At 45.8% G+C, this 21,424-nt stretch overlaps 1 protein-coding gene and 1 long non-coding RNA gene across 2 annotated transcripts in view; one reads left to right on the forward strand and one right to left on the reverse strand.

The window, feature by feature from the left end:
• The window catches only part of LOC140491121 (uncharacterized), a 30,441-nt gene extending 17,941 nt beyond the window's left edge, over positions 1 to 12,500 (reverse strand). Inside the window, exon 1 of the long non-coding RNA XR_011963232.1 lies at positions 12,410 to 12,500. This is a non-coding gene — a long non-coding RNA (uncharacterized lncRNA). The remainder of the gene's footprint in view (positions 1 to 12,409) is intronic.
• The window catches only part of LOC140491105 (neuromedin-K receptor-like), a 78,760-nt gene continuing 69,376 nt past the window's right edge, over positions 12,041 to 21,424 (forward strand). Inside the window, exon 1 of the mRNA XM_072589165.1 lies at positions 12,041 to 12,486. Within this exon, the coding sequence (XP_072445266.1) occupies positions 12,068 to 12,486 (419 nt within the window). The 5' untranslated portion in view covers positions 12,041 to 12,067. The remainder of the gene's footprint in view (positions 12,487 to 21,424) is intronic.

Raw genomic sequence — 21,424 nt, forward strand, 5'->3', positions numbered from 1 at the left:
CAAAGTAATGAAACATTGGAACAGGAGAATCCTATTCAGCCTCTAATCTATTCAAAACCATCATGGCTCATCTGTAGGAGCAAATTACTGCAGATGCTGGAATCTGCATTGAAAAAAACAAATGCTGAAGATCACAGCGGGTCAGGCAGCATCCATGGAGAGATAGAAAGCTCACGTTTTGAATCTTTATCAGAGCTGACTTGAAGTTTGGGGTGCGAGGGATTGACGTGCTGGAGGAGAAAGGATGTTGATAGTTTAGATTAAGTAATTGGAATGCGAGAATGGCAGAACAATGGTGTGTCTAACTGCCAGAATGGGAAGAATAGACAGTCCCAGTGGGGTGGGTGGGGGAGTGGGGGGGAGGCGAGAGAGGACATGGTGACAGAGAATGCAATAAGTAAAGCTCAAAGAAAGGGAAGGAATGAGTTCACAGTTCGATTAGATTCCCTACAGTGTGGAAACAGGCCCTTTGGCCCAACCAGTCCACACCAATCCTCCGAAGAGTAACCCACCCAGACCCATTTCCCTCTGTCTAATGCACCTAACACTATGGGGAATTTAGCATGACCAATTCACCTGACCTGCACAATTTTGGACTGTGAGAGGAAACTGGAGCACCTGGAGGAAGGTGTTGAACTCAATATTGAGCCTAGAAGGTTGTAAACTGCCTAATTTGAAGGTGAGACGTTGGTCCTCCAGTTTGTGCTGTGATTCGCTGGAACACTGCAGCATACTGAAGATAGACATGTGGGCATGTGAGAAGGACGATATGTGAAAATGACAGGCTACGGGAAGATCAGGGTCCTGCTTGAGGTGTTCCACAAAACAATCACCCAGTCTGCATTTGTTTCTCCAATGTCGAGTAGGCCACATTGGATGCAGTGAATACAATACACGAGATTGGAGGAGGTACAGGTGAAATGCTGCTTCACCCGGAAAGACTATTTAGGCCCTTGGATGGTGAGCAGGACAGAGGTGAAGGGAGGGGTATTGCATCTTCTGCAGTTACATGGGAAGGTGCCGTGGGAAGGGGGGTGGTGTTGATGGTCGAGGAATGGACTAGGGTGTTCCGGAGGGAAAGATCCCTATGGAATGCAGACAGGGCTGGCATTCTGCTGGAGTTGTCTGAAATGGAGAAGAATGATCCTTTGGATGCAGAGACTGGTGGGATGAAAAGTGAGATCAAAGTGGACCCGATCATGTTGTGAATGATGGGCAGGGGCAGGAAAGAAGGGAGCAAGGTCAGCAATGCTGTTTTGGAAGGTAGCATCATCTGAACAGATATGATGTAGGTGAAGGAATTGGCAGAATGGAATCCTTATAGGATGTAAGGTGTGAACAGCTATAGTGAAGGTAGCTATGGGAGTCAGCGGGCTTTGTACTGGATGGCAGTGGATGGTTTATTCTTTGAAATGGAGACAGAGAGGTCAAAGAAAAGAAGGGAGGTTTCTAAATGGATGATGTGAAAGTTGTAGAGGGATGGAAATTGGAGGTAAAATTAACAAATGTTTGAAGGTCCTGGTGGAAGACTGAAGCAGCACTGAAACACAGTCATCGATGTACCAAGAAAAGAGTTGTGGGACGGGGCCACTGGCCATAAAGCAGATCCACTGAACAATCTTGGTTCTGTCAGCCTTATAGCCTCACTTAATAAAAAGCTATCCATTTCTGTTTGAATTGACCAAATCTCAAAATATTTAGATGGATAGCGTTTCAGATTTCTACTTCACTTGTGTGAAGGGTCTTTTGACACTGCACTTGAACTGTCTGCTTTAAATTTTAAGTTTTCCCTTTCTCCAGGATCCACCATCAGGGGATATTGTTTATCCCTATTTACTGAAATAAGTCATTCAATCATTTTAACCAATCCAATTAGATCGTCTATATTCAAAGAAATACAAGCTTGACTTATGCAACCTATCCTCAGAATTTAACTCTTCCAGCCCAGCTATTATTCTTGGTAGCACTGAACTTAAACAATCCTAACTGGGACAAGGAGTCAAAGTATTTTTTTTGCCTTGCACTGATTGGGGAGGGTGGCACAGTGGCTGACACTGTTTCCTCACAGCACCAGGGACCTGGTTTGATTCCAGCCTCAGGCAACTGTCTGTGTGGAGTTTGCATATTCTCCCTGTGTCTGGGTGGGTGACTTTCAGGTGCTCCGGTTTCCTCCTACAGTCCAAAGGTGAGCAGCAGGTTAGGTGAATTGGCCATGCTAAATTGCCCATTGTGTTAGGTACATTAGTCAGAGGGAAATGGGTCTGGGTGGGTTACACTTCAGAGGGTCACTGTGGACTTGTTGGGCCGAAGGGCCTGTTTCCACACTGTAGGGAATCTAATCAGAAACAGGACACCGTTTTACACTGCATGAGAAGAGAGTCCTGATTGGTTGAGCCATCATTGACATGTAAATATGTTAACTGTCAATCTTAATTCTCAGAGCATTTGGCTGTCTCCATGACCCCCTTTTTAATGGAAGATCTTTTTCATAAAAATAGGGATCAAGGAGACATTTTAGATGAATCCATGCTGCACACTTTCCCGGACAGTAGAATTATTAGCATAAAATGAAAACAAGGCTAAGAACGGTCCCTCTTTTATCTCGTTGTCCTCAGTCCACTGTGAAAGAAAATAGTTTATTCAAAGTTAAAAATCACACTACACCAGGTTATAGTCCAACAGGTTTATTTGGAAGCACTAGATTTCGGAGCGATGCTCCTTCATCGGGTGGTTGCCACAACCTTCATCAAGTGATGAAGGGGCAGCGCTCCGAAATCTAGTGCTTCCAAATAAACCTGTTGGACTATAATCAGGTGCTGTGTGATTCTTAACTTTGATTGTCATGGAAATATAACTAAGTCAACCCAATAAAGTCAACTGAAACTCCCCCTGCAGGTTACTGTTGGGTGACCAAATTACTACAGATGCTAGTGGTGTAGGTACAACGACGCCATATTAAACATTTATAAATCAATCCGAAGTCATTTATTAAACAAAGGCCTTCGGGGGAACAGAAGCATCTGACCACATCGCAGTCAGACCTCGACCCTCCCAGATTACAGGCAAGTATCAAGGTTTATATAGAACCACAAGATCATCACATGACACAGATCATGTCGTTTGAGCTCAGAAGGCGTTGTGGTTTTGCTCAATCACAAAAAGCAGAAGTTATGGCTGCCTTAGCTCTGCTGGGTAACCCCAGACGGTGACCACGGAGGTTTTCACCAAATCTCACGTAATATAGTTTGCAAAAGAAGGCTCAGTACCTATTTAATTTTAACCCTTCATTTTCCGTCTTCAATCCACCCCGCCTCGTGGTCGGAGACAATAGGGGCTGTGGGTTCTAGACCACTTACAACCAAAGCCCAAATGAGTCCCCCCGATCACTCTGTTGGGGGTGGGGGTGCTGAACAGTAACATCAGAATAGAGACTAGCTGTTGGCACAGTGCGAGCAGTTAAGATTCTACACATGAACTGAAAGTTCCACAACGACACAGCGAACAGTTATAATAACAATGAGAACAATGTGAATGTAAGAGCCCCAAGAACCACCCAGTAGCCAACCTAGCCACCCAAGGGATTATCATCATTAAATTGCTTCCCTTCCTGTCGGATCTTATCAGCCTCCAGGCATACGTGATCTGCGAGGTTAATTATATTGTCGAAAGTGGCCGGAATGTAGGTACAGCACTCAGGGCCAATAACAACACAGGTGCCACCCTGTGCCTCTAGTAAATGGTCAAGGGTCAGATGGTTCTGCAAAGCGACAGAAGTATCATGTTTTTGTTTTCTCCCTATCACCACGCCCATGTTTTAAAGTCAGTTTCTGTATGGATCATATGTCTATGTCTTATCGTTTAAACTCTGGTCTTGTGTCCTTCCAAACCACACTAATCCATTTATCAATTAGTGTATATGTCCAAGGCCCGTTCTTCAGTGCAAAAACCATCTTTTTTTTACAGCAGTCACCCATATTCGTTACTTCTGAGGTAACAATCACTTTTGTACACTTACATCAGTATTCCCAAGACTGCCACGCATTCTTGACTCCCATACCATCTTATCAAAAGGTCGATGAGACTTATCTCTCCATGTTTAGTCCGGATGGCTCGGGTAGTGGCTTGATGAGAAAGTTCTGAAAAATGTGTTGCTGGAAAAGTGCAGCAGGTCAGGCAGCATCAAAGGAGCAGGAGAATCGACGTTTCGGGCATAAGCCCGTCTTCAGTAATTCCTGAAGAAGGGCTTATGCCCGAAACGTCGATTTTCCTGCTCCTTGGATGCTGCCTGACCTGCTGTGCTTTTCCAACAATACATTTTCAGCTCTGATCTCCAGCATCTGCAGTCCTCACTTTCTCCTGATCACCAAGTTCACCAAGGAGAGACAAGGACACAGACATCATCAAGAGAAAGCGATCAGTTTAGCACTCCCCTAAACTTCCTTTTCACTAAAATACATGGTAACCTTCAATTATCATTTCAATCCATTCCCAGTTGTTGTTTGTTCTTTAAATTTACCCATGAATCTTAAACTTACTTTATGGCTTATTCTAGACATTTGATATGTTGCCATGCAAATTTTGACCAAATTCAAAATTCTGTTTTGAGAACTCTTATAACAATAACTCTTTTCATAAGTTTAAACATTTTAGGTCGGCACAATTCCATTAATACTCCCCCACAGTGGCTAATAGGCAAAGGGCCAGGGTGAAAATGAACAAAAACATTCTGCAGCTTACCAAACGGAGTTACACAAAGACTATACTACCCGCACCCAACAACCCGCGCTTCTTGTCCACGCACAACACCCGCAAGCTCCGAGAGGAATCAGTTATGCAACGGAGAGGGAGGGTGAGGATTCTCAGTCGGTGCCCACATATTTCTTCAGCTGGGTCCAGCGTTTCCAGACCCCCTGCCCTCATATTTCAATACAAGAGCACATATCACTGCTGATGATAACCCCATAGGGACCATTCCAACTGGGGGCAAAGCCAGTGTTACGGGGTAGAGTCTTAATCATAACTTAGCTACCTGCCAGTGGGACCTCTGGACAATCTTCTGTTTATCCTGTTTGTCCCTGTTTTGCAATTCCCCTTCAGCTGGGGTTTCCCGGGTAACGGATTTGGTGGGTGGCAAAAGGACAGCCTCCCGTTTCACCCTCTGATCGTCCCGTATTCAGCATTTCTCCAAGGTCATGTTTAGTATATAAAATTATATTTCCTGTCATTACTATGGGTTGACTGATTCTTAGAGCCCATGTGGCACAGTAACGCGGCTGTACATTTGGACAAGCTGTTAACTACGGGTCCCTCCGCAGTGGAGTAGTGCCCAATATGTCGCTGTTTGATGCCATGGATCTGGGTTACCACTGCCGACTAAAAGCCCCCCTCGAAGTTGCAGTAAATGCCTTTACTCGTATCTGGCAACTCCGTCCTGGAGCTGACATTAACTCTACATTCAGTTTTGTATAGGAGCCATCGTGTTCCGGTCCCCAGTCAACTGGGTCCACCCTTTTACTAATTGTTGTATGGCCTGGACCAAAGTCAGGGATAAAATTCCTGCGGTAATTAAACAAGCCCAAGACCGTTCTCACCCCACGGACTGTCACAGGTCGTGGCATTTGTTGTATAGTGGTCTCCCTGTCTGCAGGCATTTCTTTCGTGTCTTGGGAGATTGAATGTTTTCCCAATCTGAGTTTTCTTTGGACGGGCTTTTAACCCTCTGTCATGCAGGTGTTTCAGAACAAAGCATAGGGCCTCCTTGATGTCCCAGATTTGGACTCAGAAGTCAAGGAGGATGCTATTGACATATTGGAGTAATGTACTGCCAAGGGCATACTAATCTCTCTGAGCACATTACTCATTACACAGTGAAACGTGGCTGGATTATTATGGAATCCCTGTGGAAGTCTGGTCCAGGTGTATTGTTTATCCCCAACGGTAAATGCAAACTTATCTTGGGAATCACAATGGAAGGGGATAGATCAGAATTAATTTGCAGAATTCATCCTGTACAGAAAAGATTTTATGGGACGTGGAGAATCTGTTTAAGATGGACTAGTGACTGTAGAGTGCAATTTGGAAGTGACCCTGTTTTAGGGTCATATAATCAATTGTGAAATGGTAACTCCCGTCAGGTTGACTAACCGGCCATATGGGGAATTAGTAGTACTGGGGAGTCTCTCAGAGACTCTCCCCCGGTCCTTCCACAAGTTCCACAACAGCCCTTCTGGTTTCGGGTTTGACAGGGTATCGCTGATGCGGCCTGTGTTCAGAGCCCTCCATGACTATGGAGTCGATTTTAAATCAGGTCTGCATCTAATTTAGTGTCCGGCCCATACCCCCAGGACCTAAAGCGTAGACATTTCGTTGCTAATTGTGTCCTACAGCGGATGTACCCTGGACAATGCCCAAGTGGCTCGCGTAAATTCCCATATTTTCCTTTCTTCCATTGGGACGGGGCCAGATTAATTCACCCTTCCCACAGTCTATAGATACAGAGGCTCCCATGTCCACCAGCATCTCACATTGTCTGCCCCCTACTCGAGCAGACAGGTAAATCTTACCCTCCTTATTAGCCGTGCCCTTGGGGCTGTTGGATGTCAGTCGGACGTGTTATGGGTGGTTGTCGGTTTGACGTGTTTTCCCCAACAAGTATCCGGGGGCGGGGGGGGGCTTTAGCCACAGTGCTGACAAAGACACTCGGACTTCAAATTGATCTGTTTTGGGGCCCTACACTCCCTGGTAAAGTGACACATCTTGCCGCAATTTCAGCAAATGTGTTTTGATTTTGTCTTTGTCGTAGCACCCACACTCTCTTGTATAATGAACACGGGGGATTTTTCTCCCATCCCTGAACATTCCTAATGGATCTTAAAGAATCGGTCTCCATACTCGAAGGCGCCCTCCCTTTCTACTGCTCAGTATTAGTTATTTTTGTCCAGTTGGTGGGCGTTTTACTCAATCCACCCTGATTTTCGGCCTTAAATCTGCCAAAAGGCTCCTATTGGTCCTTTATTAATACTTTCGGGACCAATGGCCATGTTGGCAGCAATTATAATCCCTCAAAATAAAATTATAATTGACATTGATTAAAAAAAACACCGCCTACATTTCAATTCACCATGGATTTCCAAAATGTCGACTTAATTCAAAATATTCCTGGATCTTGAGTTCTAGGGAACAAAAACGAATATTACACAAGACCACACGTAACCATCAATGACCAAACGTACATTCAAAACATACCACAACGAGTTAACACTATGTTCAGTATTCACAGTATCAAAAGCTGTGGACTCTCTCTCTGCAACAGCAAGAGGTGGTCTCTCTCTCTCTCTGTAACAGCAAGAGGTGGTCTCTCTCTCTCTCTCTGCAACAGCAAGAGGTGGTCTCTCTCTCTCTCTCTCTGCAACAGCAAGAGGTGGTCTCTCTCTCTCTCTGTAACAGCAAGAGGTGGTCTCTCTCTCTCTCTGCAACAGCAAGAGGTGGTCTCTCTCTCTCTCTGTAACAGCAAGAGGTGGTCTCTCTCTCTCTCTCTGCAACAGCAAGAGGTGGTCTCTCTCTCTGTAACAGCAAGAGGTGGTCTCTCTCTCTCTCTCTGCAACAGCAAGAGGTGGTCTCTATCTCTCTCTGCAACAGCAAGAGGTAGTCTCTCTCTCTCTGTACCAGCAAGAGGTGGTCTCTCTCTCTCTGCAGTTTCCTTTTCCTTTCTAATTTACTCAAAATTTCTGCCAATTTTTTCATGCGATTGCAATTGAATGTGCCATCAGGTGGAAATGGCTTCTCGGTTCTTTATGTCCATTTCACCCATTTGTTGAGAAAGTTTTGTTTTGGAATCAGACCCGTAATGAACATACATGTACACTAAATGTGTTCCCTCTTGACGGTGCGCCTCATGAGAGACTTTGCTTCCCAAACTTTTGACAACTGTCTCTCTCACACAAACAGTCCTTTAATTCGAATCTTACAATTTAAATTCGAATATTACAATTTACCAAATTGACAAATTCACACAAAGAATTTACCAAAATGTCCAGTTTCTCAGAGGGGCCTTTAACCCCTATTTGTCTAAGTCGTGATTCTAAGATACTTTTCTCCTTTGTCCACCTCTGTGAGGATTCTGAGGTTTTGCCTATAAGGCCAATCCATTGATGCACCAGAAGGACCCCAGTTTCCTTGATCCTAGCTTTCTTTTGTCCTGAGAGCCAATTTTGCTGTTGACTTAGGGCCTAGGACAGAACCCAATCCCTCCTCTCTATTCAGTGAGTGAATGCCTATCCATCACATACTGATTAATGGGAGACCCTGGGGGTCGCCTTTGAGCTTTGTGTCCCAGTATAATAATGATTCATTGCTAAAGTAAATATAACTGAATTGTGATCACGACCACCAAGGTGCTCACCTACCTCCAAATCTAACACCCGGCCAGGTTCATTCCCCAGTACCAAATCCAATGTGGCCTCGCCCCTTTTTAGCCTGTCTACATACTGTGTCAGGAAACCCTCCTGCACATATTGGACAAAAACTGACCCATCTAAAATACTTGAACTATCATATTCCCAGTCAATATTTGGAAAGTTAAAGACCCCATAACAGCCATCCTGTCACTCTCGCTCCCATCGAGGATCATCTTTACTATCTGATCCTCTACGTCTGTGGAACTATTTGGAGGCCTATAGAAAACTCCCAACAGGGTAACCTCTCCTTTCCTGTTTCTAATCTCAGCCCATAGTACCTCAGTAGATAAATCCTCAAACATCCCTTCTGCAACTGTAATACTGTCCTTGACTAACAGTGCTATACAGCCCCCCCCCCCCCCCCCTTTTACCATTTTCTCTGTTCTTACTGAAACATCTAAACCCCGGAAGCTGCAACAACCATTCCTGTCCCTGCTCTACCCATGTCTCCAAAATGGACATAACATCGAAGTCCCAGGTACCGACCCATGCTGCAGGTTCACCCCCTTATTCCATTTGCTCCTGACGTTGAAGTTGACACACTTCAAACCAGCTTCTTGCCTGCCAGTGCCCTCTTGTGACGTTGCAGTTTGAGCTCCGAAGGCCTTGTGGTTTTGCTTAGTAACTGGCTGCAGATAAAAAGTAGAAGTTGTGGCTGTCTCAGCTCTGCTGGGTAACCACAGACCATGACCACAGAGGTCCACCTGCAATGGTCTGTTTGCAACAAATCTCACGTAATAATTTGCAAAACAAGGCTCAGTACGAATTTAATTTGAACCCTTCATTTACCGTCTTCACAGGAATCTGTATGAAAACAAAAATGCTGGAGATCTCAGTGGGTCAGGCAGCATCCATGGAGAGAGAGCAAGCTAACGTTCAGAGTCTAGATGACTCTTCATCAGCCATGGCTGCTGCATGACCCATTGTGATCTCTAGCATTTTTTGTTTTCAGTACTGGTGGGTGACTTTTTTTTTAAATCAGAAGGTCCAGTGGTCATGAGTCATTGAGGTCTACAGCACAGAAAAAAAAGCCCATCTGCATTGGTCACTGGCCATCTAACTATTCTAATCCCATTTTCCATCACTAGCCCATAGCCTTGTATGCCTTGGCATTGCAAGAACACATCCAAATTTTTCTTATCTTTGAGAAGAGGTTCTGCCTGCACTAACCTCATGGGCAATGAGTTTCATATTCCACCATCTTCTGAGTGAAAAGAAATCCTCTAGACCTCTCTAAACCTCCTGCCCCATACCTCACATCTACACCCACCCTCGTCCTCCCCTTTTTGATCCCTCCATCAAGGGGAAAAATGTCATCCTGTCTGCCCTCTCCGTGCCCTTTGTAATCTTATTCATCTGGATCATTATCTCCCCTCAGTCTCCTCTGCTCCCAGGCAGCAATCTCAGTGCAGTTAGTAATATTGACATGATTTGGAGATGCTGGTGTTGGACTGGGGTGGACAAAGCTAAAAATTACACAACACCAGGTTATAGTCCAACAGGTTTAATTGGAAGCACTAGCTTTCAGAGCACCGCTCCTTCGACCACCTGATGAAGGAGCAGCACTCCAAAAGCTAGTGCTTCCAATTAAACCTATTGAACTATAACCTGGTGTTGTGTGATTTTTAACTTAGTAATAAGCGGCACAGTGGTTAGCACTGATACCTCACAGCGCCAGAGACCCGGGTTCAATTCCTGCCTCAGGGAGCTGTCTGTATGGAGTTTGCACATTCTCCCTGCGTCTGCGTGGGTTTCCTCTGGTTTCCTCCCACAGTCCAAAGATGTGCAGGTCAGGTGAATTGGCCACGCTAAATTACCAGTAGTGTTAGGTGAAGGGGTAAATGGGTCTGGGTGGGTTGCTCTTAGGAGGTTCGGTGTGGGCTTGTTGGGCCGAAGGGCCTGTTTCCACACTGTAAGTAATCTAATATTGAGGCAGTCTAGACCCAGGTCTCTGTTGAATTAGGCGAAAGTGAGGACTGCAGATGCTGGAGATCAGAGTCAAGCTTAGAGTGGCACTGGAAAAGCACAGCAGGTCAGGCAGCATCCGAGGAGCAGGAAAATCGACGTTTCGGGCAAAAAGCCCTTCATCCTGAAGAAGCGTCAACTTTCTCTGTTGAATTAGCCTGCTCAATGATCCTTGCGGTTAGATTTCCAACAGCGGGTTTTGGCAAAGCTACCCGGAATGCTGTTAACACTTATTGCTGGAAGGCGAGGTGTCTGTGAGGGGAAGGCAGGATTGGAATTGTCGCTAAGACTAGATTTTTGTCTCTGTCAAGACTCGAGGCCTTAGGGTGAACCCCAGGAGGTGTGACATATTCCAGGGCAGATCATATACTCAGGGCGCGTCTGTGTGCTGTTCGCACTGTGAGGGTTTCATTCAAGGGAAAGCACTACACTGATTTCGCTACTTTAGCCTGGAATTGAAAAACAACATAAACAGTTTATCCACCGCCAACATATGTGAGGTGGGATTTTTGCCAGATTATATTGCAGCACAGCAAGATCCCACAAACAGCAAGTGGAAGGAGTAACCCGTTCAAATTCTACCAGGCTGAGGGAGAAATGTTGTTTAGGGAGGGGTGGGAGCTCGCTTCCTTACCTTCTGACCCCATGCCCTCTCAGTGGTCAATTCTGTCTGGTCAGGGGCTGAAGTCGTCACATCAGAACTCGGGTTTTGAGGCATCAAACCGAGCAACGCCTTTTTGCAGAAGGGGTAAGGGGAACATGGTGTTGCTGTTGTTTGAGGGTTCAGGGATGCCAAATCCGAATTGCGATCTCTGATCCATAATGGAATAGCGAGCAAAGGCAGTTCGCTGGGTGAGAGCTAACACCTAGCATGAGCTATCAGACTGGAGGGGCTGAGTGGCCTCTTGATCGAACTATGTGAATGGTTGTGGGGCATGGGACCAAGCCTCGGGCCAGACCTGAAGTCTCAGCCTGGAATTGGAGCTCAGGGCGGGAAGGACCTGACCATGACAGAATGTTGAGAGGAATATCTTTCAGCAGCGCGCACCGACCTGCACTCAGACAGGAGCTGGATCCCCTTTCCCTCACAACTGGAAGGCACTCCGGTTGTGGATCCGAAAATGAACGCCCCTCCCACACGTCGGTGAGAGTGAGGTTCCTCACATTAGCCCCCTCCCCTCAGATCACCCTAACCCACTCTAACAATTTCTCTGGACCAACAGGCTGCCAGCGCCTGTGCCCTCCCTACCCAGAGCTGGGCGGCTGGCATCTCTCTCTCTCTCCCCCCCCCCCCCAGTGCCTCTCCCCAGCCAATGGGGTGGTGGGGGTGCTGGATCCGGCCTATCCACACCCCCGGCTGTGTCACTGTGTCCTCCCCCACCGCCCCATCCCCCTCTCCCCACCCCCCCACCCCTCACCCTCCCCTCCCGAAACAGCAGATTAAAAGCGAACCAAGTCTTGCTCCAGCCGCTAGACTTCTGTGTTGGTTTAGAACTGGGCACTGGCGAGGAGGTGGGTGGGGGCGAGACAGCTGAGACAGAAGGGGGCACATCCCACCCCCTACCCCATCACCCTAACCCCCCCCTTCCCCAACCCCTTTCTCCCCCAGGAACATACCGAGGCGGGTGCACACTCTGCAGGGAGGGATGGGCTCTCTGCCATGGAATGGCACCAGCCTTTGGGCTAACGAGAGCCGGACAGATGCCCCCGGGCGGGGGCATTCGCCTTGGGCGAACCGCACCAACCAGTTCGCTCAGGCTTCCTGGCAGATTGGCCTGTGGTCGCTCGCCTATGGCTCGGTGGTGCTGGTGGCGGTGTTCGGGAACCTGGTGGTCATTTGGGTCATCCTGGCTCACAAGCGCATGAGGACGGTCACCAACTGTTTCCTGGTGAACCTCGCCTTCTCGGACGCCTCCATGGCCGCCTTCAACACCTCGGTCAACTTCATCTACGCCCTGCACAACGACTGGTATTTCGGGGAGACTTACTGCCGCTTTCACAACTTCTTCCCCATCGCTGCAATGTTCGCCAGCATCTACTCCATGGCTGCCATCGCTGTCGACAGGTAAGCGGCTCATCTCTTCCCCACTCGGGCTATGAGGGCAGGCAGGTTGGGGTACCCCAGGAAAGGGGAGCGACCCATTCCCCTATGCCACCCCATCTCCTCCAGCAGCCCCAGGGTGAAGGTCTCTATGGTACTCCAGGTTCTCGCTCTGTCCCCCCCCCCCCCCCCCCCCCGGTCTCTTCTCTCTTTCTCGCTCTCCCCCTCTCTCCTCATTGACCATGGAAACAGACCCACACTCTTTCCCTTCTCCGAGGACTGCAGGTCCCTCGCTCTGTCCCCCTGTTCTCCCTCTCTCTCCCTCTCTCTCACTCCCTCTCTCCCTCTCTCTCCTCACTGCTCAGGGAAACAGACCCACACTATTCCCCCCTCTCCTCCAGCAGCCCCAAAGCTGAGGGTCTCTGTAGGACTGCAGGTTCCTCGCTCTCCCTCCCCCCTCCCCCCTCCCCGCCTCCTCTTTGACCAGTTAGAAGCAGCCCCACACTATTCCTTCCAAACGGTAGACGATACATTCCCCCCAGGTGGGGGAAAGAAAGTTGCATTTTCGAGAATTTCGAAAAAAAAGTGACATTCTCCCCCCTCCTCCCCCCCCCCCCCCCCCACACCCCTCCCTCGTCACCCGAAAGTAAGAGTTGGTGGTTCAGTGCTCGCTCTTATTCAATCAGACTGTGATTCAGCGAAAGGTCTGACTGTAAAGCGAGAGAATGCAACTCTCAGAGAAGGTCACAGTCTGGAGAATCTGCAACACGGCTGGAGACTTAGAAATTCTAAAATGCAGAATGCTGGAATCCTGCAGGAGTCTGCAACCCGGGTAGACTTTGGAAATCCCGAGAATGAGCAAACCTGGCAGTTGCGGACAGAGCCAACGGACGCGCTTTTGACAGGAATTGGAAAAGAGAGAGAATAGACAGAGACAATAGGGCCCCTGCTTGTGTTGACGGTCCCATCGTTTCTTTATCAAATGATTGCATTTTTACACAAAAAAAAGTGGCTTCTTTCAGTTTCTGATCTGTTCGGTCAATCGTACCTGCAAATTGATAACTGGTTCACGGCTCACATCATTATCAACGTGAGAAATGGTCCGGACCAAAGGTATTTGACGTTATCTCTCCCTCCACAGGTCATTACCTAGTTGATTTCTCCCTCCACAGGTGCCTCCTGCTGAGGTTCCCAGCTTCAGGTTTAGGTTTTCAGCACACGCAGTGTTTTTACTTTTGCTTTGCTCGAGATGGCCGGCTAATTCGGAATGAAGTTGTGGAACTGGAAGAAAATGTAGCTGGTTTGATCTTGGGTAGGGGGTATCTCTCTCTCTCTTAACCTTCATTCGGCGCATCTGAGCCCACACTGACCCTCCGAAGAGCATCCCACCTAGACCCACCCCAGTAACCTCACAGCCAACCCACCTACCCCGCACATCTTTGAACTGTGGGAAGCAAACCAGAGCACTCAGAGGAATGTGCAAGCACCACGCAGTCAGTCATCTTAGGTTGGAATCCAACCCAAGTCCCTCACGCTGTGGGGGCCACAATACTAAGCACTGAGCCACTTGCTCAGTACTTTTTAAGAACTTGCTGGATTTGCCTATTACTAGCTGATTGCACAGACAGACAACTTTGGCAATAACCAGAACAAACATTTTTGGCCATGCAGTGGGGCACAGAAATGTTAGTAAGCCTGTCAAACTGCCTCGGCCATTCAATGCCATCAAGGATGATCATCAACCTCAATGTCACTTTCAGCACAATCTCTATATACTCCATGTTCAGCACCATCCCCATATACCTCCATGTTCACCATTATTTCCATATACCGTAGTTCCATGTTCACCACTATTTCCATATACCACCATGTTCACCATTGTCTCCATATACCTCCATGTTCACCACTATTTCCATATACCACCATGTTCACCATTATCTCCATATACCTACATGTTCACCATTATTTCCATATATCTCCATGTTCACCACTATTTCCATATACCACCATGTTCACCATTATCTCCATATACCTTCATGTTCACCATTATCTCCATATACCTTCATGTTCACCATTATCTCCATATACTCCATGTTCACCATTATCTCTGTGTTCACCACTATCTTCATACACCTCCATGTTCACCATTATCTCCATATATCTCAATGTTCACCACTATCTCCATGTACCTCCATGTGTAATTAGCCTCGAGAATTAGTCTTGAACCTCATCCACGTGCTGGGTAGAGAATTCCACAGATTCACCATGGTCAGAGTGAAGAAATTCCTCTTCACCTCAGTCTTAAATGGCCTATCCCTTATTCTGAAATTGTGTGCCCTGGTTAACCAGCTAGGGAGTACTTTATTTTAACATGACTGTTAAAATCCACCTCTGAGCCCGAAAAGGAAATAAAACCTATAAGGTGGGGGTTGTCTTTTGTGGAAGAAGGTTGGACAGGCTCAGCTTTAATCATTGGAGTTTAGAAGAATAGGATGTGACTTGATGGTTGTTCCACACCCTTACCAGCCTTACCCTTCACTCTAATAGGAACATAATGCCTCTAAACTCCCAATCTAATACTTCTGAAAGCCTCCCACATGTCAGACATTTCTTTGCCTGCATAAGTCTACTCCAATCAATTTTGAAAGTTCTCGATTCATAACCATTAAAATCTACCTTACTCCAATTAAGAACTTTAGCTTTTATGGAAGGTATATCCTTTCTATAACTATTTCAAAACTAATCAAATTATGATCACTAATCCCAAAGTGTTCCCTACTAACACTTCAGTCACTTGCCCTGTCTTATTTCCCAAAAGAAGATCAAGTTTTGCTCCTTCTCTAATAGATATATCTACATATCGATAAAGAAAATTTTCTTGAACACATTTAACAAAATCCTCACCATCTAAGCCATTAACACTATGGCAGTCCCAGTCAATGTTTGGAAAATTAAAATTCCCTACTATTACAATTCTATAATTCTTACATGTATCTGAAATTGCTCTAGATACTTGATCCTCAAACTCCCTCTGACCATTGGGTTATAATCCCAATAAGGTGAATATCACTTTCTTTTTCAAATTTCTACCCATATAGTTTCACTTGATGATCCGTCAGAAATATCTTCTCTAGTTGCAGTAGTAACGTTTTCCTTAATCAAAAATACAGTACTGCTCCTCTCTTGCCTCCCTTTCTACCCTACCTATAAGATCTAAAACCCAGAACATTGAGCTGCCAGTCCCATCCTTCCTTAAGCCATGTTGCTGTAATAGCTATGATATCCCAGTCCCATATTCCCATACATTCCCTGGGTTCATTAGCCTTACCTTAAGATCCCTAGCTTTGAAATAAATGCAGTTTAATTCTTCAGAGTTGTCTCACTCTCTGACTTGTTCTTATCTGCCTTTTCTGATTGAGTTGCTCTTTTCTGATTCAAAACCATCCTCATCGGTCTTTCTATTTTTACTGCTGCTTCGGAACTCCCCACCATCCCAGCTCCCGACTAGTTTAAAGGATCCCGAAATAGACCAAGCATGTCTCCCCGGATACAATGAGGTCTGCAGATGCTGGAGATCAGAGCCGAGAGTGTGGTGCTGGAAAAGCACAGCAGGTCAGGCAGCATCTGAGAAGCAGGAAAATCAATTTTTCGGGCCAGAGCCCTTCATCAGGAATTTGGTTCCTGATGAAGGGCTCCGGCCCGAAACATTGATTCTCCTGCTTCTCGGATACTGCCTGACCTGCTGTGCTTTTCCAGCAACACACTCTCGAAGCATATCTCCCCATCAGGGTATTTGTTCCTTTCCAGTTCAGTTGAAAACCATCCCTTTCAAACAGATCCTTTCTGCCCCAGAAGAGATCCCAATTATTCAAAAATCGCAATCCTTGCACATTGCACCACCTTTTCAGCCATTGATTTGTCTGCCCCCTCCTTTTGCTCCTACTCTCATTAGATCATGGCACTGGGAGTAAACCAGAGATTACTACCTTTGAGGTTCTGCTTTTTAACTGTCTCCCCAATGCCCTATAATATGCTCTGCAAAGCCTGAACTCTTTCCCTAACTGTGTCATTCCTACCAATGTGTACCACATCTTTCGCCTGCTCACTCTCTTGTTTAACAATATGCTTTCTAACCCTGGCACCAGGAAGGCAACATTCTGTCCCAGATTTATAACAATTATTCTTTTAAACCTTGACAAACCCAGCTTAATGTAAGATTCATTCTTAGTGCCCAAGATGCAACTGCCACTTCTATTTTCCTCCGAGAGACTATTCCCTTCAACAGTATCCAAAACAGATGATCAGTTTGAGAGAGGAATAGCCACAGGAGCTTTCTAACTTACCTTCTTACCCTTCCTGACAGTCATCCATCTATCTAATTGATCCTGCTCTGTAGTTACCTCTCTAAATTTACTAACTGTTGGAAGGATGTTTGGTCTTGTGGGATGTTTAAAAACCAGGGGTCATCCATTTAAAACAGGGATGAGGAGAACTCTTTTCTCTCTTATGGCCATGAGTCTTCAGAACTCTCTTTTTGAAAAGATGGTGGAAGCTGAATCCTTGAATTTTTTTTAATGCAGAGGTAGATAGATTCTTATGAAGGGAAAGTTTATTGAGGAGTGTGGAAATATGGAATTGAGGTTACGACCACATCAGCCATAACATTATTGAATGGCAGAGCAGGGTCAAGGGGCTGAATGGTCTACTCATGTTCTTGTTTCATATGTACTCAATATAATATTTATGTTCTGTTAGTAGACTCTTACTGATGATGTTGCCAAGTACGGTGACAAAACGTCTGAAAACAAACCTTCCAGCTCAGCGAGCAAACTTAACATACTTATCATCAAACGGCGCTTTAAGCCTTCTCAAAGTATTGCTTTCTGTCCTTTCTCTTTCCTGTCCATAATCCAGTCATTCCCTCTTATTATTTCTGTTGTCTGTCTTACTTGTCTCCTATTCATTCCTCTGAATCATTCTTCTGTTGCTTTCTCAATCTTTAAATTTCATTGATTAACAAGTAGAACTGGTCCTGCTGCCAGTTAGTGCCCAATACTTTGCATGGTGTTCTCAGCTTGCAGTTGCAATCAGTTATGCTGTAAAACATTTAGTGCTGAAAGATGCATGGAAATGTCTAACTAATGACACATTTGAGAACGATCCCACCAAATGTTTGCACTTACAATTGTTGCTAATGTATGCAAACACTGTGATTCAGATGCATAGTATGCCTACAGGTAAAAACAACTCAAATTACACTACCATTCAGGAAGAGGACATTGTGGGCATCAGTATCATTCAGCACTATTATACACTGAGGCACAGGGGTTACAATTAACCAGAACATGAATTAAGCCAGTCATACAAATACTCTGGCTTCAAACACATGTCAGGGCTGGGAATTCTGCAGTGCATAACTCACCTCCAGTGCTTGTCCGCCATCTACAAGGCACAAGCCAAGTGTGTAATGGAATACACTCCACTTGGAGTTATAGTCATAGAGTCATAGAGATGTACAGCATGGAAACAGACCCTTCAGTCCAACCCATCCATGCCAAACAGATATCCCAACCCAATCTAGTCCCACCTGCCAGCACCCAGCCCATAATCCCTCCAAACCCTTCCTATTCACATATCCATCCAAATGCCTCCTAAATATTGCAATTGTACCAGCCTCCACCACTTCCTCTGGCAGCTCATTCCATACGTGTATCACCCTCTGCGTGAAAAAGCTGCCCCTTGGGTCTCTTTTATATCTTTCCCCTCTCACCCTAAACCTATGCCCTCTAGTTCTGGACTCACCGACCCCAGGAAAAAGACTTTGCCTATTTACCCTATCCATGTCCCTCATAATTTTATAAACCTCTATATGGTCACCCCTCAGCCTCCAACGCTCTAGGGAAAATAGCCCCAGCCTGTTCAGCCTTTCCCTGTAGCTCAGATTCTCCAACCCTGGCAACATCCTTGTAAATCTTTTCTGAACCCTTCCAAGTTTCAAAACATCTTTCCGATAGGAAGGAGACCAGAATTGCACGCAATATTCCAACAGTGGCCTAACCAATGTCCTGTACAGCAACATGACCTCCCAACTCCTGTACTCAATACTCTGACCAATAAAGGAAAGCATACCAAATACCTTCTTCACTACCCTATCTACCTGCGACTCCACTTTCAAGGAGCTATGAACCTGCACTCCAAGGTCTCTTTGTTCAGTAATACTCCCGAGGACCTTACCATTAAGTGTATAAGTCCTGCTAAGATTTGCTTTCCCAAAATGCAGCACTTCGCATTTATCTGAATTAAACTCCATCTGCCACTTCTCAGCCTATTGACCTATCTGATCAAGATCATGGTGTAATCTGAGGTAACCATCTTAGCTGTCCACTACACCTCCAACTTTGGTGTCATCTGCAAACTTACTAACTGTACATCTTATGCTCACATCCAAATCATTTATGTAAATGACAAAATGTAGAGGGCCCAGCACCGATCCTTGTGGCACTCCACTGGTCACAGGCCTCCAGTCTGAAAAACAACCCTCCACCACCACCCTCTGTCTTCTACCTTTGAGCCAGTTCTGTGTCCAAATGGCTAGTTCTCCCTGTATTCCATGAGATCTAACCTTGCTAATCAGTCTCCCATGGGGAACCTTGTTGAATACCTTACTGAAATCCATATAGATCAGATCTCCCACTCTGCCCTCATCAATCCTCTTTGTTACTTCTTCAAAAAACTTAATCAAGTTTGTGAGGCATGATTTCCCGCGCACAAAGCCATGTTGACTATTCCTAATCAGTCCTTGCCTTTCCAAATACATGTACATCCTGTCCCTCAGGATTCCCTCCAACAAATTGCCCACCACCGATGCCTGGCTTACCGGTCTATAGTTCCCTGGCTTGTCCTTACCGCCCTTCTTAAACAGTGGCACCATGTTTGCCAACCTCCAGTCTTCCGGCACCGCACCTGTGACTATCAATGATACAAATATCTCAGCAAGAGGCCCAGCAATCACTTCTCTAGCTTCCCACAGAGTTCTTGGGTACACCTGATCAGGCCCTGCGGATTTATCCACCTTTAACCATTTCAAGACATCCAGCACTTCCTCCTCTGTAATCTGGACATTTTGTAAGATGCCACCATCTATTTCCCTACAGTCTATATCTTCCATGTCCTTTTCCACAGTAAATACTGATGCAAAATACTCATTTAGTATCTCCCCCATTTTCTGTGGCTCCACACAAAGGCCGCCTTGCTGATCTTTGAGGGGCCCTATTCTCTCCCTAGTTATCTTTTTGTCCTTTATGTATTTGGAAAAACCGTTTGGATTCTCCTTAACTCTATTTGCCAAAGCTATCTCATGTCCCCGTTTTGCCCTCCTGATTTCCCTCTTAAGTATACTCCTACTTTCTTTATACTCTTCTAAGGATTCACTTGATCTATCCTGTCTATACCTTACATATGCTTCCTTCTTTTTCTTAACCAAACCCTCAATTTCTTTCGTCATCCAACATTCCCTATACCTACCAGAGTTTCCTTTCACCCTGACAGGAATATACTTTCTCTGGACTCTTGTTATCTCATTTCTGAAGGCTTCCCATTTTCCAGCTGTCCCTTGACCTGTGAACATCTGCCTCCAATCAGCTTTCGAAATTTCTTACCTAATACCATCAAAATTGGCCTTTCTCCAATTTAGAACTTCAACTTTTAGATCTGGTCTATCCTTTTCTATCACTATTTTAAAACTAATAGAATTATGGTCGCTGGCCCCAAAGTGCTCCCCCACTGACACCTCAGTCACCTGCCCTGCCTTATTTCCCAAGAGTAGGTCAAGTTTTGCACCTTCTCTATTAGGTACATCCACACACTGAATCAGAAAATTGTCTTGTACACACTTAACAAATTCCCCTCCATCTAAACTTTTAACACTATGGCAGTCTCAGTCTATATTTGGAAAGTTAAAATCCCCTACCATAACTACCCTAATATTCTTTCAGATAGCTGAGATCTCCTCACAAGTTTGTTTCTCAATTTCCCTTTGACTATTAGAGGGTCTATAATACAGTCCCAACAAGGTGATCATCCCTTTCTTATTTCTGAGTTCCACCCAAATAACTTCCCTGGATATATTTCCGGGAATATCCTCCCTTAGCACAGCTGTAATGCTATCCCTTATCAAAAACGCCACTCCCCCCTCCTCTCTTCCCTCCCTATCTATCCTTCCTGTAGCATTTGTATCCTGGAACATTAAGCTGCCAGTTCTGCCCATCCCTGAGCCATGTTTCTACAATTGCTATGACATCCCAGTCCCATGTTCCTAACCATGCCCTGAGTTTCCCTGTTAGGCCCCTTGCATTGAAATAAACACACTTTAATTTATTAGTTCTACCTTGTCCCTGTCTGCCCTGACTGTTTAACTTGCTTCTGTGCTCAACTGTACCAGTCTCAGATTGATCTCTTTCCTCACTATCTCCCTGGGTCCCTCCCCCACCCCCCCCACCCCACCTTACTAGTTTAAATCCTCCCGAGCAGTTCTAGCAAATTTCCCTGTCAGTATATTAATCCCCTTCCAATTTAGGTACAATTAGTCCTTTTTGTACAGGCCACTTCTACCCCAAAAGAGATTCCAATGATCCAAAAATGTGAATCCATCCCCCATACACCAGCTCCTCAGCCATGCACTCATCTGCTCTATCCTCCTATTCCTGCCCTCACTAGCTCGTAGCACCAGTAGTAATTCAGATATTACTACTCTCGAGGACCTCCTTTTTAAATTCCTGCCGAACTCTCTGTAATCTCCCTTCAGAATCTCAACCTTTTCCCTTCCTATGTTGTTGGTTCCAATGTGGATAATGACCTCTTGCTGGCCCCTCTCCCCCATGAGAACATTCTGCACCCTCTCTGAGACATCCTTGATCCTGGCACCAGGGAAACAACACACTATTCTGCTTTTTCTCTGCTGGCC

The sequence above is a fragment of the Chiloscyllium punctatum genome, chromosome 2 (assembly GCF_047496795.1).
Source record: "Chiloscyllium punctatum isolate Juve2018m chromosome 2, sChiPun1.3, whole genome shotgun sequence".
NCBI lineage: Eukaryota > Metazoa > Chordata > Chondrichthyes > Orectolobiformes > Hemiscylliidae > Chiloscyllium > Chiloscyllium punctatum.